General features: G+C 42.8%; 1 protein-coding gene across 1 annotated transcript in view; it reads left to right on the top strand.

Annotated features, from left to right (window-relative positions):
- The window catches only part of AGBL1 (AGBL carboxypeptidase 1), a 246363-nt gene that overhangs the window by 16477 nt on the left and 217464 nt on the right, over positions 1 to 12422 (top strand). Inside the window, exon 6 of the mRNA XM_062501147.1 lies at positions 9743 to 9780. Within this exon, the coding sequence (XP_062357131.1) occupies positions 9743 to 9780 (38 nt within the window). The remainder of the gene's footprint in view (positions 1 to 9742; positions 9781 to 12422) is intronic.

The raw sequence follows: 12422 nt of genomic DNA, 5'->3' as shown, positions 1-12422 counted from the left end.
TCGTGTCATTCCCACTGCTGTCTCACGCAGGCTGTTCTTCAAAATGCTGCAGACCTCGAGGTACTGTGGCTGCAGAGAGCCTCATCTCTGACCTGCAGGTTGCCTTCCCTGCAGTCAGAAGTCCTAGTGCTGTCCTGCAGAGATGTGGAGATGAGGACAGAACAAGGACAGGGTTGCAGAAGGCATTGGGGTGCTGCTGTTGGGGGTGGTGGCTCAGCCTGCTTGCAGGGACAGCTTCTGCAGAACATGCATCTTCATTTGTAGCATCTATCCTGTTGTGTGAGCCTGATCAGTCCTCGGGTGACTCTGCTGCCTCCCCGATCACAGCCTGGCTGTCTGATGTCCAAAAAGCTGCTGCAGGGCAGTGGCAAAGCCCTCTGCTTCCAACACCTTCCTTTTCCTGCAGATGTATCCCTGGATATCCTGCACAATGCAGCAGTATCCCCACCCCCTGCCCTCACTATCCAGCAAGACAAACCACAGAATGGCAGACAGGGGTGAAGAACAGGATGGCTTTTTCTGATAAATCCTTATTGAAAATCCCAGACAAATTAATAAGAGTTTTCTTCCTAATGCTCTGCATTTGCAACATTTTTTTCCCTCTAAAACTTCATGCTTACCTGTGGCAAAATTAGTCAATATTATACATTTCTAGCAACATTCTCTGTGTATTTTGCAGCCCTCTGTTTTGGCACACATGGTGAGAAAAGTGGCCATTTTTTCTAGCACAGAAGACACATTTGAAACATTTCTTAAAGCTGGCTATTGGCACTGCCTGAAGGTACTTAGGTGAGACTTGAATTTTTTGAATGAATGTCCAGATTTTCAGAGATATTCAAACATGTGAAGATGAAAGGGAGTGTAGCCATAAAAGAAAAGCCTCTCAGCAGGTTAATGGATTAACCTGTACAGTTAAAAGGTAGTTCTGACCTTGGCATACAAAGGAGCTTTGCAAAATCCTGTTGAGTGCTACCTGCATGTTTAGACATAAAAATGCCTTTTAAATTCAGGTCAAGATGCTGATTGTGAATCTGTAAGAGAATGTTACTTTGTGATTCTGAAGCATGTTTATGCATTGTTCTCAATTTGAGGCTGATTTAATAGTGCCAATTAAGCTCAGTATTGTGTGCACGTGTGGCATACAAATGAATTCCCCAGCATTTCCAAGCATGTTCCTGTTTGGCAGCCTCAGTTAGGACCAACAAACTGTAAAGTGCCCAGTTCTCACTAAATTTAGTGCTGGAGGGCTATGTGTGAATGTTCTTAGGGACCACAATTGTTAGAAAGGTTGCAAAGTGGGAATAGCTGGAAAGCAGGAAATATTTGGTGATCTATGCTGCACATTTTCTTCTGCATATTTTGTTGCAATTGCACTTGCATGTGAGCTTTTCAGGCAGGTCTAACTCTGTTCACCATTCTTTGGTATTTGGTAAGAATAATGGATAGAAACATCTGATCTGTGTGCATAACAGGGGAAGTGATACCTCCTTGGGAAGCACATGGGGATTAATAAGTGCATACAGGAAGGTTAATTTCATAGATTATTTTCATCTTTTTGCACTTGTACCTGCTGCATGAAACAGCTTCTTGCTCTGGCATTTTCAAAAAGTCCTCTGTAATCCAGCCCTCTTCCCTAGAGATTTTAAACTTTGAGTTTCCTTTGGCTGGACTTTATGGATGTGCTTCATCTGAGTAGGACCAGAGGGGAAGAGAAGTGCAATATAAACTCAAACTGATGGATATTTCTAGGGCCTTGTAATATGGAAACAATACCATTAGATTAAAAAGAATGGAGTTTTTTATCTTGTGTTCAATAGAAGTCATTCCTTCTTTTATTCTGAAACATCTGACTTTTGCTTAAAGAAAAGGCTTCTGTACAACTCAGCCTTCTTTCTTGGAAGAGATCAAGGAAGATGATGCTTTCTCAGTGCTTCAGCTTCATAATTCATGTCCTTTTTAAGTCTCTTATGTTGTACACATTTGTAAAATTAGCTTCTCTGAAAGGGGTTTATTTCTTTGGTTGAAAAGACCAACCAACCAACCAAAACCCTCAAACAAAACAGACCTCAAAATTCTGAAAACCACAGGAAAAGATGAAATGAATTTCCATCCTTTGCAGCAGCCTAGCTCCATCCAGGAAAGGTGACTATTTAAAACACAGCTCAAGGGAACCTTTCACTACAAAGTGCTTTTGAAAGATGTTGTACCCTGAGATTACTGCTGCCTTAGAGATGGTTTGTGCTAACCAGCAGTCAAGAAGAGCTACAGCTCTTAGCCTTGATTGCATTGAAACCAGCCTCCCTTTTATGCTCTCCAATAGCTCTGGGCACAAGCAGTGATGTGCTAGATACTTCTCTACCTGGACTGTCAGCAACACAAGCTGCCCTTGGATGTTTCACAGCCAGTAATTGAGAGTATTCATAAAATGAAAATCTTGCAGTGGTTTTGCAGCAGTGTGCAGCCTTATTTTTCTGGCATCATAAACCCCTGGGTACCCCCAAACTCTCCCTGAATTGTTCACCATCAGAGACTCTCTAGTGGCAAAGCACCTCCAGTTGAGTGTTTTTTTTTTTGTTTTTTTTTTTTTTTTTTTTTTTTTTTTTTTTGTTTTTTTTTAATGAAAGAAGTCCCAGTTGTGCTGCTGAGATTTGAGCCTAGGATTCCTGGGTATGTCACTAAGAAGTGTAATTTGACTTCATCTTGCCCTAAGCAAGGTGCATGGATTGCTTCCCTCTCCCTGCCCTTACTCTGAATGTACACAGCACTCAGGAAATTTTAAGGCTGAATGATCCAGAAGTAAAAAAAATGGGGCTGGGTGTCTTCCCCCATGTGTGGAGAACACACTCTCCTGTCAGCAGAGTCTTCATGTCAATCCCTGTGGTTTCCAGAGCAAAAGCTGCTGGGAATGGGTGAGCTACAAATAAAATGACAGCTAGGGAGTGAGCCAAGAGAACATCAGGCTCTTTTGAACTGAGTGGTAACTGGACTGGGAGTGGAAGACAGCTGCCTGGGGGAAAGAGGGGGATTTAACCACATTCCCTGACACACTTTAAGTGTGTATGAAATGTTCTGTAGGACTCTGCTGGTGCTTGTAAGCAGATGAGTGTCCTCACCACTCCTCTTAATCAGTCAAGGACAGTACTGAGCCTGTTTCCCAGTCCCCTCACATGTGACCCTGGGGTGGGAAAGCTGGGTTCTCACACTGTCACCCTGGAACTGCCTGGGTGATGAATTTGTTAAGAATTCTGTCTGATTGTGAACCTTCGAGCCCCTTTATCTTGATGTGAATGACAAGCTGTCAGAGCCTGCCTCAGCCCCATTTGTGACATCTGACCCTGGAGAGGGAGCTGACATAATATTCTGAGGTATGGTTTCTGCCTGGGGAGGCAGTGCCAGCTCTGCACTGCACTGTAAGGAAAACCTGGGCATTCTTTTGGCAAGGTTTTAATTGTATTTCATGTACCTTGCTCTTCTTTGTTACTACTTTGAAGCTAATTTAATTTAGAGCTGTAAAGAATAGCTTGACTTTTTAGGATACAGCTGTCTCCACTTCTGTACTTGTACACAAGAAAAAGTAGGAGACTTGTAAGGATGCCTGGAGGATGAGCCTGGAGTCACTCTTCTTTCTGCAAGGCAGAGATGAAAGAGGCTGGGAGGCTGTACCTCTTCACTGGTTTTAGCTTGGCAGGCTCCACAGCAGTCAGATGTTTTGAAGAAGCTGCAGTGAAGGCTTTGAGCCGAACCTGGGAACTGAGACATGCTGGTCACTGGAATGGATGTATCCATTGGAAAAGGAGTGTGTGGGTTTTGTCCTCTCATCTTTCAGCATTACACTGGAAGCACATCTGTACACAACAGCTGGATCTCCAAACTCCACCTGTTGGCAATGTGTGGGACATTGCAGACTGTATGCAAACTTTGCCTTCAGTGGAAGTTTTAATGCCTTGCTAACAAGCTGGAATTAAAGAGGACAAGATGATGGGTGTTTTTGCATAAGTCCTAGACTAGCATGGCTCTGAAAATGCCAGCAGCTTTTCCCCACCCATATTTCCAAGGCTTGTGAAACTGCTGGTTTTAAGTCCTTAAAACAAATTGCTACACAAGTGCCTGCATATTTCAGATCTGTATTTCTGGGCCATGAGGGAAATGACTTTCAAGGCAACTGCCTCAGATATCTACCTTCTGGTAGGATTTATAAAGCACCTATAGCTGTGGTGCCTGTGTGTTGTTTCTGAACATCTCTCAGTTGTCAAATGTGAAATCTTCTTTACAGTGAGTGGTTCTGTGGCTGTATAAATTCCAGTAGTTAAGTACAAGTCCCAGGGGTCTGAGGCAAAATACAGCCAGGTTTATGTGTACACCTGAGGACACTTAATTCTGCCTGGAGAGAGGGGCTGTTGAAACTTAGGGGCTTTGAGCTCTGAGTCGGGGGTCCATTGTGCAAGAAGGTGCTGTACAAACATGTATTGCAGGGTCCCTTCCCCACTCTGCTTGAGGTATAAAGAAACATGACAGCAATAGCATGACAGAAATAGCAGGGTGAAGGGCAGGAGGAGTTGTGCAACATGGGTTCTGCCAGGGCAGAAACTTTTCTTACATTTCTGTAAAAATAGTGCATTATATTTTTATCATCCAAGTGAGATTGCTGTAAGGAATTAGGCATCAGGTTGAAGAGGTTTATTATAGAGCACCAAGTCACTAGCTTTCATTCAATAATTTGAAGAGGGTGTTCTGTATTTTAGTGTGTAGAAGACACAAATTCACAGAAGGAAGGATGGTTATGTTACTTGGGGGCTGATCTGCAGAGCTCTTTTGGTTAATTTCTTTGTTCAGTCTTTGGCTTCTTTGCTGTCCCCTGTTCATAGTTCCAGGCTAGTCCTGGGTGGTTTTGCACCATCATTATGTTCTGTGAGTCTTAAAATCCTTCTCTGCAGTCAACCCTGTATCTCTTCTGGAGTGGGGTTTTGTATTTTCAGGAGTCCTGTTTTCTTCAAGAGACAGAAACAGGCACGGGGTTGTCCATCAGAGTGCCTTGTGCTGTGAGCTGGGATTAGAGTGCAGAAGAAAACAGAGGAGATCTTGGTTTTCAGGCTCCTCTGCCTGAAGTGATTTCCAGCAAAAAAGTATCCTGGCAGCTCAGATCTGAAAGGGTAACCTAGGCACAGGGCTGCTTTGTCCAGGCTCTTTAACAGCCTGGCTTTACTGTCTAATCCAATTGTGCTTTGGCTTGGGTCATGGAGTTTTTCTTTGTTGTTCCTCCTGGTTCCTAAGCACAGGATCTGGAAGCTGCATTTGTCTGTCTGTCTGCTAGTTGTACTCTTGCCCAGATATCCAAGCTGCTGACTTGGAAACACTTCAAAATTTTCCATTCTTTTGAGTGGCTGTCTTGACTGCTACTACAGGGAGGTTTTAATGTTTTCTGATTATGGAGCAGCATTTATTATTATGCTTTACAAGATAGTGCAACTTTATTTATACTTTGTTTTTGTTAATATATAATTGAGTCTCCTTCGGGATACACTGGACTTGACAAAACAGCTAAGATTTAGCTAATGTATTTTCAGAGAAAACAGAAAAATCAGAAGAAGGCATCTGGACAGATTTGGCAAGTTTTTTTAATGATTTAATCCCTCCCCCTCCCCCTCATCTCCCCTCCGTTCCTTCTTGAGACAAATGCAGAGATTTGCTCTGGGCATGCTGTCAAATTCTCTGGTCTGGCATATGGCTCATCAAGTCATCTTTCTTGTGCTCCTAAACTTTTCCTCCTATTCTCATCTTCCTTTTGCCCTGTCCTTGCTCTTGTGCACAGTTTATGAACTCCTCTCTCTGTCTTCTTGTCCCAGGCTTACTCATCTCATTATATCCCCTGATGCCAGCAAAGATGCTGTTGATTTGCCATATGGTGCTGAGAGGTGCTGGTATTATCACAAACACCATTTGCCTGGCTTGCTGTAGCTTCACTGATGCTTCAATGGTCTTGCTACGGCTTTCAGTGAAAGCCCATTCTGCTTCTAGTCCTCTTCTATGATATATTGTTTCCCGTAGGGCGTTTTGTGTGTTTGATTTTATTCAGCATCAAAGATGACTAATATTCTGGGGGTGCTAACACCTGACTTAATGTGCAAATTACAATGCTGATTGAAAGTCCAGACTTAAAACAAATGCAGGTATGTGATTCTCTATACAATAGAGGTGTGAAGTCCTTTTCCAGGATATTTATGAATGCTAAGATTTTACACAAGTTCAGAAGTTCTCAGGCAAATATATGGAAGCAAAATCAGTGAAGAGCTGAAACCCCTCCCAAAGGCACCATTGTTAGTTTATGGGATCTCTGGACTGAAAGCTGTTGGAGTTTGAACCTGTTCTGCAAGTCCTAGCACTTTGTTTCTGCTGTGGCCTTGAATGCTTTCCATGGCACTGTTGGCCACAGGACACTGGACTCTGGACTTCCATCTTAAGCTGATGCAGCTGCTCTTTTCTGGGCTGGCTGATTAACTCTGCACTTAGAATACATGCTTCTCATTTCATTCCCATTATATCTATGTTTAAAATGTAAGGTTATAGGGGTACAGTCGTTCCTGGGTCACTTTCCTCAGACCCTTTCCTCATTGGCAACTGAGCCTGGCTATCCAAGCTGCCTTTTCAAAGTCATTAGGTTGTTTGTCCCATTGCTGCCAAGAGGATGTTTCATGCCTTCATTTTCCAGTGCTTAAAATCCATCCTTTCAATTCCAGCTAAATTTATTCATGGCCATTTTATATCCATTTGTCCTAGTGCCAAATTTTTTTCCTCAGCCTAAGTATCTGTCTGCTTTCCTCAGTGTTTACTTCTCTGCCACCCAGAGGGGAGAGGGGAAACAATTCAGTTATCTCCTGGCTATCATTTTGTTAAGGTGACTAAACTGTGATCTTTAAGACTCCTAATGAGTTATGTCTCTGCTACCATAATGATTTCCTTGGCACGTTTCTGCATGGTTCCTTCTGAGTTCTGCACAGAGGTGTTCTGTTCAGGTGAAACCTTTGAGAACATCCATGTTCCCTTCTCCACTGGCAGTGGTTTTCTGAGACCTGATCTGTCCTTTTTGTGGCTGTCACCCTGCTGGTTATGCTTGTCCTTATCCCTTAATGGGTTCATATATCCAGGGTGTCCTTCTACTCATTTCCAAATTATGAGCCCCTGCTCATAACGGTAATCCTTATTAAATCCTAAATGCTTAACCTTGCACTTTGACTATTACATTTCATCACATTTCTCTTTCTTCAGAACTCAAGAACATCTTGTTACTCCTGGATGATATTCTGAACTCCCTGCTATTGGCAGCAGTTCCTGACTTCACACGGTCAGCAGATTTTGTTAGTATACTCTGACTTTTTTTGTGCCAAGGTTATTAATGAAAAGCTGAACTAAGATCAGTCTGAAGAGATCCTTGAGGACTTCCACACAAGTTCCCTCTAGACTAATAATTCCTCTTTCAGCACAACTCCTGTCATTGAGTCTTTAACCAGTTCCTTTCCCACATTGTAATTCTTGCATTAATCCCCATGTGCTCCAGCTTGGCTAATAATTTTCAGTGTAGCACCATATCAAATGCATTACTGAAGTACTGATAAATTAGATCTACCACACTTCCCTTGTGTAGAAGTAGTTGGTTTTCTTACCAAAGAAAGATACCAAGTTAGGTTGGTTTGGTCTACTCTTGATAAGTCTGTTTTATCTCTTATTTTACCTTACTTTAACTTATTTTACCTGCTTTATGGTTTATCCTCATGTCTCTTAGGTTTTTTTTCTCTCAAAATATTTTCTAAAGCAATGCTTATCTTTGGAGTTAGTCTACTGGGCCTGCACCTAGGCCCTACCTAGACAGCTGGAACAGGAGATTGGACTGAGAATGTGCTTTGGGAATTCTGGGATCCTTTGAGGATGAATGAAGTTGTCTGCATACAGTGTGGTTCACAAACCCTGCCAAAATGTATTGGAAGATCCAGATTTGCTGATTTATTATCTGATGGGAGGTTTGCTGGCGCTGTTGTCTTTATGAAAATAGTGTAGCTCTGCTGAAACTCTTAGCAATGCTCATAAGCACCTACAGCATAAAACAGATTCCTGGAGGGAATTCTGAGAACTCTTCTGCTTGGAGCCAGAGATACTCTGGTCATTCCTTCATTGCTCTGCTGCTCTGCCAGGTGATTGAGACATCACATTAGGCCTGTAAAATACAGCTATGCAGAGCAGTCTCTTTTTAAAGACACATACTGGAGTGTGAGATCTGGGAGATGCTCTGGGTGGAATTTTAACTTGCTTAGAGTTGTTTACTTTGTCCCAGTCTTTAAAACTGGGGAGAGACTGAGTGATCAGTAGATGTAGTGTTCCTTTTCTGAGCAGGCTGAATAGCTGGGGGATGACATTACTCCTCCACCACCTGAATGATTGCTGTTCAGTTGGAGCTAAGGAAGTAATGAAAGCACGACTGTGCTTCCACTGGTGAGATTTTTTAGCTACTGATTTCCTGTTCTGTCTATATTTGAGTGTATTTTCTTTGCAGTTTGTAAAGCTGTTGTTGCACTCTGACAGATTCATGATGAAAAAATGACTTTAGATAGAGATGTTGACCCAGTATTAGCAAGAACCAGCTCTTGACTCTTGGTCTCAGCTGCTGTTAGGACACACCATGAACAGGAGCTTGGTGACAAAAAATATTTATTTGCTGCAGGATGATAATTGGCTCAGTATGGAATTTAATGCAATTTTATTTGGGGATTGGTTTGTAAAGAGATTACATTTTAAGGAATCATTGCACATGGAGGTTTTTGTAACTGTATTTATTGAATCAGCTCTGGACACTTGAAACTTCACAGCACTAAACCAGGGATCTTGCTCCAGCAAAACATGACTGGAAAATAAAGTCTTCTGTGAGACAAGTGGGATGGAGATTTTACCACATGAAGAAGGAACTTGCCTCCAGAAGTTAGGGAACAATGATGTCTCAGTTCAGCTTCTCAAGCTGCAAATGTCAGTGACCAGCTCCCAGTCAAACCACAGCACAGTGCTGTGCTGGCTCAGGCAGGTTCACTTGCTTACCTGCACAGTGAAATGACACAGAAGTTCCTTAGAAATGTCTGTCCCTGCCTTTACTCACTGAAAGCAGTTTTACTAAAGAGCTTTAGCACCTTTCCTGCCTGTCCTCCTCTGAGAGGGGCGCTCTACATAACTCTGCAATGCAAGATATGGTTTCAATTAAAAAAACCTCAATTTTGTTTTCAGTTATAGCTGGGAGGGAGGATAGGGGGTGACGCTTGTTTTGGGAAAGTAGACAAAGGAGTGGGATTTTGCTGTAAATATTGACATTGATGTCCCAGCTTGATACAGAAGTTATCTGCTGATGCAGATTGAAGCACTTGTGTCTGGAGTGGGCATTTGCTAAGTCTCTGGAACAAAGAAAAAGCTCTGGGGCAGCAGTTTGAAGACTTGTTAGATCACTTTGTGGGTGTTGCTTTAAATTTTAATGGTCACTACAAATCAGTGTAACAGTAAAGCTAGAGGGCTAATGGTCTTTTAGAATAACTGAGTCAGCTGCAGAGGCTGGATCCTCTGTTGGTGTAAAACATTGCAATTCTGTCAAAGTCCATCATAAGCTGTCAGCTTAGACCATCTGGGAAGCCTGGCCCAGAAGACGGTGAAGATGAAGGTTACAAAAATTATTGAAGAAATTGACATTATTTCTCCATCTCTCTTCTTTCCCCAGGGCAGCCATTGGGGCTCTGGCAGCTCTGCTGAAATCAAGTAAGCTTTTTTCTTCATGTTCTTTCTGACTTTCCTTTTTGTGCTGTGCTGCTGGACAGAATGATCCTGTTGATTCTCATTCTCCCTTGGTATTCCCTCATCCTTTGGTCCCAAAGAGCAATGTGTAGGAAAGAGGCGTAGTGCAAGAGATTCCTGTACCAGTTCTGGTTCTTGGAGCATCCCCAGCCCTATGGGAGATGGTACCCTGAGTGCTCAGGGAGCCAGGCTGGACCTTTGTTTTGAGTATTTAGAGAGTATTGGTTGTCCTGGGGCTTGGTACAATGGGAGAAATGGGGAATTTTTCCAACTGGTGACAAATACTTACTGCCTTTCCCAATTTGTTGTTTCTTCCATGGAAAGGGAGAAAAGGATGCAAATAACAGCAATGTTGTTTGGTTGTGAATGGTAAAGTGATTTTAAGAAAATACATTGTCTATTTTCAGTATTTTCAGGTTTTTTTTTTTCTGTTTTTTTTCTGTTGGGTTTTTTTTTTTTTTTAAGGTACTGGTGCAGGAATTTAGGAGATAGTGCTGTTACTGTAAAATCAAATAGAGCATCATGTACCAGAAGTCAGCCTGAACTGAACTAGGGTGATTTCTGCAGTTCTGAGTGGCCAAGAATGTATTCTAGTTTTCTCCTTGTCCTGTGGTTCAGGGCATGAGAAGCTCCAGGCTTTTGGAGCAGACTGCTCTGGTAGCTGCATACAAATGAGCAGGTTGTGTCTTTTGGGAAGTGTGGGTCAGGAGATGTGACAAACAGCTCTGGTTTCTTGAGATAAATTCACTGTGCTTGAAAATGCAATGAATTCTTTTTCAGGATTGCATCAGGACATCTTTCTTTGTCACAGTTAACATATTTTTGGCCCTGGTCTCAGTGCATTTGAGTGGTGCAGAGGTTCTTGGAAAGTTAAGGATCAATCTGGTGAATGCTACAGCACTTGAAAATTGCTTATGAAAACAGGGGTAAAATTTTACACAGCAAAGCACCTGAGAATGTTTAGTTTTAGTTTAGATATGAACTATACAGAAGGCAGGAATCCTGGAAAGTGTTCCAGTAGCGAAGTGATGGACTGATTATTGTGAGTTTTTTTGAGAATTCCAGTAATCTGCTTGCTGGGAATGGTGGGGAGATTGTATTTTGATGGTGCTGAAGGCTGTGAGACAGACAGGACAAGAACATGGCCATTCTGGGGGTGTCCTGTAGGCCTGTCGTTGAGTGCTTCAGCCCAAAGTGATCCAGGGCATCAGGGTTATACATGGGGCTGTGCTGGAGGTTCAGTGTCCCTCTTGCTTTTAGCAGAGCTGCACTGAGAAAGCAGTTTTAAAGGAAGCAAGCAGATGGCAGTGTGTCTCCCTGATGGATTCAGAAACATCCATCTTCATCTCAGGCTTCCAGAAGCTCTACTTGAGGCTTTGTCCACCTGCAGAGCCATGGGCTGGCTAGAAAATGTTTGGCTTCTGTCTCCTTCCTAACAGAAGCTGATGCTAAATGCTCACTTATCAGGTGCATAACTGCAAGAAGCAAGGTATGCCTGGAGAAGAGACCCCAGCATAAGAAAAAATTACCAATCCAGATGGACCTGGGAAATTGTTGCTGCTGTGTTTCAGAGGGGGAAGTATAAGAAGGTCTGAGTGATGGAACACAGCAAACTTGTGCTTCATCCACAACAGGGAAGAAATTCTTTGAAGCCCAGTGAGAGATGAGAGCCCTTGACTGTCCTGTATTCAGTGATTGCCGTGCAGTGATAATCAAAGAGATGGTGAATAATGGAGAAGTAGAAGTTTAAGTCCCTTCTAATGGAAGTGCTATCTGTGCTATCTTTCTATCTGTGAAAACTCAGATTACTGATATGGAGAAGACATTTTTTTTGTCTGATCATCAGCTAGTCTCTCCCTCCTAACTTATCTCTTTGCAAAAATCCAGAGTATTTTACCAATCCTTGTGTTCTGCTCTCCCAATTTCTGTTTTCCACCTGCCGTGTCCACATCCATGCAGCAAACAGCTCCCAGTGAGGTCTTCCTCCATTGCCTTGCTGCTTTTTTAGTATCTATTTTCTCTCCACCATGTTAACTCTGACTATATAATAAAGGCTGAACATTCTGCTTGGCAAATATCTAAAGTGGTGCTGAATTGCTGTGAGAGCATCAGGAGGTTTTTTTTGTTCTTCATTTTGATGCTATAGTCAAACTCTGTGGTGTTACTCATGTCCATTCTTCCTTCTTCTAGTTTCTAGTTTGTTCACTACAGGCCAGGGTGGGGAAGAGGAGACAGATCCTGACAGCTGTAGATAAACTGAGATGTGGTGAGGCACTGCAACTTTCCTGAAGTCTCCTCTCTCTGTCCCAGAGTGACGATACTATTTTTTCCAGTCTCCTTTGGCTTTGCTCTACTTCATCTCTGTGCAGATGTCTTCATATCTTGATTCAGGTCTGTATTAAGGCCCGAGGAGCTCATTGTGAAGCATTCCTGTGTCTTTGAGACCCCAAGTGTGGAGGGGCTAGAGCCTTTTGGGCAGCACTCAGAGGCACGGGATGCTCTCCAGGGCACTCTTAGCCATGGGATCTATTGCTTTTAGAGAACCCAAACCCCAGAATAAACCAGGCAAACCATTCCCAGTTCGGGGGCAGTGGGATCAGACTGGA

This window comes from Cinclus cinclus, chromosome 13 (genome assembly GCF_963662255.1).
Source record: "Cinclus cinclus chromosome 13, bCinCin1.1, whole genome shotgun sequence".
NCBI lineage: Eukaryota > Metazoa > Chordata > Aves > Passeriformes > Cinclidae > Cinclus > Cinclus cinclus.
The sequence above is the reverse complement of the archived record's forward strand: the minus strand, read 5'-3'. Positions and strand labels throughout refer to the sequence as shown.